Below are 6,519 nucleotides of genomic sequence, written 5' to 3'. Positions count from 1 at the left end.
GAAAAGATTTCAGTATCAGGCATCATCTTTTGTATGCATTTGCCAATGTTAATTTTTCAAATCTCAGGAATTTCCAAGACTAAATTATATTCATTACAAAATTTTTTTAGCTATATTTATTATTTTTCAAAACATTTTATTGCCATTTTGATGAATTCATGCAATTAATTAACAAACAATTTTTATTATTATTTTTACTTTTTTTTTACTATTTTTAACACTGTCACATTACATTGTCAAAATTTGGTATCATTAATGATTTTACTACTAATAATTCATTTTTAATCAAAGTTTTTGAAGATAACAACTAGTTTTCACTATAGTCTCATATCTGTTTTAACCCCTCCAAAAGCATGTCCCATGTCTTCTTAGACAATAATGCCAAATAAATAGTAATAGAATTGATTTTAGTTTCAAAGTCTGATATTTTTTAGCNGGTATCATTAATGATTTTACTACTAATAATTCATTTTTAATCAAAGTTTTTGAAGATATCAACTAGTTTTCACTATAGTCTCATATCTGTTTTAACCCCTCCAAAAGCATGTCCCATGTCTTCTTAGACAATAATGCCAAATAAATAGTAATAGAATTGATTTTAGTTTCAAAGTCTGATATTTTTTAGCAATTGAATTCATTGTCTCATCAAGCAATGTTTACAGACTTTTCAGCATTAAAAAATATAATTAAATAATGAACCAATAAGACTTAGTACCTTTCCATTTGAATATATCTTATACATAATTGATGTTATAATAAAAATTATTAATTTATTTAAATTTTAAAAATATATACAATTATTAAAAACAATAAAGGTTTGGGATGGAAAGTGAATTTGTAAGTGGAATTTGTAAGTGTAAGGAAAAAGAATTTGTAAGATTTACCAATTTGTAAGTGAATAGATTTAAAATTTCAGATTTTTATTTTTATTTGTTAAAATAACAATTTGAAATCTTCATTTGTATTTACTTTTATTTTTAACAAGTAAAACACCAAAGCCATTTTTGGGATAAGACTATGTCTTGGAGATTCAGGGCTTAACTGTGCACCATTTTCTAAGAAAAAGAGAAAAATGAGCACTAACCAATGAGGAAAAGCTGACATTGGTACTCGGAGTCCTGTGTAGATTATGGCAGGCTTTGTTGATGCCATGGTTATGATGGGTTGCGTTGTCATGAGCCTGTTCTTGGCTACGGTAAGTGGGATCACTTCGATACTCATGGTGGGTGTCATCATCATTCTCCAATTTTCTTTGGTATTGCTGGTTTTGAGTGCAATCATTCAAAGTTTGCCGGCCATGACCACTAGGTCATCCACGGGGCATTTTTGATGAAATCAACCTATCCAATGTCAAAATTTCTCTCTGTTGTGTGTCACCCAGGGTTGAATTTTTGTCGATGCATAACAAAAATTTCCCGTTTTTGTAAAAGTAATTGTGACTATCGTATCATCCAAAATTATTTTTTTATTTTGCACAAACAAAATAAATGTAAAAACAAAAAACATATATAATTTGGAAGTTAGTTTTAATATGAAATTATAACAACTAGTGCCATGTAGTTTCAAAAACGTGCAATGTTCACATTTCCAACTTCCCAACGAGCAATGCATTCCCAATTCTCACACTAGTGCCTGTTTGTACAAAGAGCATTGCCATTTTGTATTTTATTTTGACTCATTCTTGGTCCCTGAGTACCTACAAGTCTGTTTTTTTTATGTGCACATGATTTGGCCACCTAATACTCTGTGCCAAATTGCAACTCCTGACATGTACTCCTTCATACTGCTAAGGTGGGCAACCGTTGATGGCACTGTAATTTTATAATCAAGACATAGTCTTGTCAAAAATATTTCAACATTATACAATAATATATTATTATAGAGAAGAACTGAATGAAATTTTCTATTTTATGTTTCATACTTTATATTCACATACTCTTCATATTTTATATTCATTTGAAATTTGATAATCACCATATTAATTAGAGTATGTTTGAAAATAATCATATTAAGTTTTAATTTTTTTTAATCAGCTGTAAAATTACTTTAAGTTTGCAAAATATATTACATTAAACAAGAAATACAAGCTAAATAATCTTTCTTCATCTGCTAATGATTTAACAGAAACATAAATGTTCATTAATAATGTATTTTATACAATAATTATTAAATTTTAAATTACACCAGACCATACAGAACAAATTTATATATACTAAAGTGTGTTTTATGTAACAATTCTATTAAATTTTGATAATAAACAAATTCAATAAGTGGTTATTCATGAAAAATATTAATGTTTTCTTAATTATCCCATTAAAAAAATTTAGATTATTTATGTAAATTTATGTATCCTTTTTCTAAAACAAATCAGTTTACTATTATTTTTCTATATAAAAAAATCATAATAATACTCACTCTTTTAATAAGAAATAATTACCAGCAAGAATTCTTCCACGAACTACTTCACTAAAACCTTCATGTCTACTAGCAGCATAAGAATCAGCCATGGAAGCATAATTCTTGGCTTTGTGTCCTATTATGTTTCAAAATAATATAATTTTTAAAATTTTTCCTCTTAATAAAAAACTATCAGAAAAGAATATATTTACTATAACAATTAATATTTTCTTAGCACTTCTAGAATGGAAAAAACTTTATTCTTACTTCTATCAACAAAATAATGTCATATATAGAATATCCTGCAGCTGCCAACCAAATTACCAATACACAGGTGAAACTGAAATAACCCTAAAAATCAGACTAAAAGAACATTCACGTGCTATTAAATTTAATTACACTAATTCTGCTGTAGCCATACATTGCAATAGTGAAGGTTGCGAAATCTCACTTAATAATCTAAAAATGCTCAGAATAGAAAAAAATAATATAAAAAGGAAATTATATGAACACCTTGAAATCATGAAAATAAAAACTTATAAAATGAACTTAAATGACAGTCTAACCATTAGTGCATCTGGAAACCCCTCCTCCCTAACAGGTAGTATCCACATGTGATTCCATACCACCCCACCTCCCCCAGATAGCCTCCATCTGGAGAATCTACCCTGCTCTCCCATATAGATACAACTTCATTCTACAAACACAACCACATACTCAAAGATGATCCAAACTCTGCAGCAACCCTAGTACTGTAAACTGATTACCAAGTCAATTACCCAACATACTCTCTAATGTCAATTGTAACCAACAATCAACCACATAAGTTATTTTTTAAAAAAGTTTGTTAAAATATTATATGTATTATTCCGTATGATGTAACCCATATCTATCTCATTTTCTGTAAAGTCTAAGGACTGAAGAGGGGTCATTAAGACCCGAAATGCATTTCCTTTAATAAAAAATACATAAATCAACTGTTCCTTGTGTGATGTGTTACTGAAGAAAAAAAGCCATTAGCTTTTAATTCTTTAAAGTCTATATAAAATACTTAGCTTAAAACTGACATGATACTTTTTCCTTCATAAAAAAATAAAACAGAAAGAGATATTGGGAATCATGAAATTTTTGTTATGACTAATTTATATTGGGAACAAGTGGGCCAAGTCCATTAGGAAAGTGAGTGAAGCAAACCATGTAAAAGGAATATTTTTCTGTGGCACATTTAAAACAATTGTGGTTTCTGACCAATTCAAAAAAAAAAAAATTTTGTTCTGCATTCTGAAGATTGTTATATGTTCAATTTTGATGAATCCTCAGTCAGAATTAGACAGATAAAGTTATACATATTGAGATTTTTGTTATTAAAAGTTATATTGGGAACAACTAGTGAAACAAGCAGGGAATTGAGTTGCTGTAGGCAGTCAGGGGCAAAATTCTCTAGTTAAAATATAAAAAATTTGAAGACAATATCAATGTAGCATAAAAAAAATCTTAAATTATTTTACTGAAATTTTAAAACAAAATCCTTTAAAAATTTTATTAAAGTGAAATAAAATTTAAAATCACAAAAATTAATTAAATTATGTAGCCTTTCAAAATCAAATTACAAAATTAATTTACTACACTGATCTAAAAATATTCATTTCATATAAAATTCATTTGTTTTGATAAAAAAACTGTTATTCAATAGGCATTAGTATTTTACACCCATTAACATTAGGAGAGTCTCTCTCTCAGTATTATGTTTTTGTTTTAATTAATTATATTTACATCTATATAAATGCAATAGAGAAACAATGCCTTCTAACTTATATACCAGTAATTTTATTAAGTCTATTGCTCCAAGAGATTGCCAGATTAGATCAGGCTGTATTCCTACTACTACTGATAATTAAATGATAAATAATTTGATTTAGAGGCAAGCATTATGTGCCATCTCTTATTAAATTTAATAATTATAATTAAATTAATATTTATTAATTAATTTAGAAGGGTCTGGCATGAGTAACCAGTATGGTTATATCTAAATTAATAATTCTGGAAGCAAAGATTGAACAGAGGTCTGGATAGCATAACTGGCAATGCATCCACACAGTAGTAGTTGTCAGCTCAAGTTCCATTCTAGGCCAATTCTTTTCTTCCAGAACCTTCTAAATTACTTAATAAATATTAATTTAAATATATTTATTAAATTTACAAAGAAATGGCATCTAATGCCTACCTTTAGGCAAAATTACTTAGTATTTATGTATTAATAATAGCAGGAATATAGCCCAATGTAATCTGGCAATTGTTTGGCTTCAATACGACTATCAGGCTTACAGATGTTTATATTTGGCTATTGCACCCAATACCACTAAGTAACACTTACTGGTACCTGAACAGACCTCAATAGACTTCAACAGAATAAATGCTAGTTATTTAAATCTGAATTATGAAATTATAAATTTTAAGTCTATTTCTAAGAAAATATTTTGGCACTGCTCTTTTTGGTTAATATAGATGTGTACAGAATGTAATATTATGATGATGATAATTAATCAATTATGTTAAAAGTATTATATTACTTTGATAAAATTTTGAGTTTTCACATCCTGTTAATTTAATAAATTTTTAAATAAAAATGATCAAACTATATTTGAAAATTTCCTTACCATATTCAATTCCATCATATCTAGCAAAATTTGAAGCAACTTCACAAGAATTAAGAATAGAATAACAAACAATAGAATACTGAGTATGTGGCAAAGAAACTGATGAAACTATTGCTCCATTTTTTTCAAATAAATCAGCAATTCTTGTCCACATTTCAACAACTTCATTAGATAAACCAAAACAATGATATTCCTGCATATAAAAAATAAAAAAATAAAATTAAATAATATATAACATTTTTCTTATTACAATCACTTAATTTATCTTTTTAATGATTTTCGTATGATAATGTCATCATTCACTAATTTTATTAAAAATTAATTTCTTTTTTAATAAATTCATATTGTTTAAATATTAAGATACTAGTGAGTAAGCCTGGTGTTGCCTGGGCAAAAAATAAGTACTGTACAAACATTAAGATTATTAGATTAAATATTTCGTACTTTAACCCTTCTATTATATTATATTATAGTATTTAATTTATATAATTACAAACTTTATCTTATGCAAGGGTTTATCACACCAAGCAACCAATCTAACACATTTTAAAAATTCTTTAAATTGTGTACAGTAGATGAAAAAAATTTTAGATTGTTAGATTGGTCACTTGGTGGGATAAACCCTTACATAAGATAACCTTGTAGTTATATAAATCAAATACTATGATATAACAAATATTAAAACAAAAATGTATAAACAGTTTGGTTATTTTAGCTTACCATTTTCGTGTTTATCATGATAATCGAATGATACGGCACAATTTCATTGGTCAAATAGACACCAATTAAAAATATATCTTAAAAATGTAAGATATTGTATGTAGGCTGTCTTTTTCAACTTCTAATGGTCCATAAAACAAAGACAAGTGTAAATAACAAAATGAATTTATTGCCAAAAGTTAAGTACAAACATGGTTACTTTTTGACATAATTACCATGAAGATTGAGACATTTGTCTATCTGTGTACAAGCTTTCAAATCTCCTGTTCATAGAATGTTGCCGCCAGTGACTTGAGATGGGCCTTAATGTTGTTTTGAAACTCATCTTTAGTCTCGAACCTCTGCCCTCCAAACCACATTTTTAGTTCAGGAAAAAGGTGGAAGTCATTTGGTGCTAAATCGGGGCTATACGCTGGATGTTTAAAAAGTTCCAAGCTTGGTGGAAGTGTGAAAGGTGACAGTCTTCAAACCTTTAATGTGTGAAGACTTCCACCTTTTTCCTGAACTAAAAACTTGGCTAGCAGGGTAGCGGTTTGAGACTAATGACTATCTTCAAAACAACGTTAAGGCCCATGTAAATCACTGGCAGCAACATTCTATGACGCTTGTACACAGATAGACAAATGTCTCAATCTTCATGGTAATTATGTCAAAAAGTAACCATGTTTGTACCTAACTTTTGGCAATAAATTCATTTTGTTATTTACACTTGTCTTTGTTTTATGGACCATCAGAAGTAAAAAAA

General features: G+C 28.0%; 1 protein-coding gene across 1 annotated transcript in view; it reads right to left on the bottom strand.

Annotated features, from left to right (window-relative positions):
- Window positions 1-2,345: 2,345 nt before the first annotated feature.
- The window catches only part of LOC111616371 (glutamyl-tRNA(Gln) amidotransferase subunit A, mitochondrial-like), a gene marked incomplete at its 5' end in the record, with an annotated part of 9,047 nt that continues 4,873 nt past the window's right edge, over window positions 2,346-6,519 (bottom strand). The window contains 2 exons of the mRNA XM_023357782.1: window positions 2,346-2,533; window positions 5,055-5,247. Of these exons, the coding sequence (XP_023213550.1) occupies window positions 2,412-2,533; window positions 5,055-5,247 (315 nt within the window). The remainder of the gene's footprint in view (window positions 2,534-5,054; window positions 5,248-6,519) is intronic.

Source organism: Centruroides sculpturatus, unplaced genomic scaffold, assembly GCF_000671375.1.
Source record: "Centruroides sculpturatus isolate CEXI.00-Female unplaced genomic scaffold, Cexi_2.0 scaffold3015, whole genome shotgun sequence".
NCBI classification, from domain to species: domain Eukaryota; kingdom Metazoa; phylum Arthropoda; class Arachnida; order Scorpiones; family Buthidae; genus Centruroides; species Centruroides sculpturatus.
The sequence above is the reverse complement of the archived record's forward strand: the minus strand, read 5'-3'. Positions and strand labels throughout refer to the sequence as shown.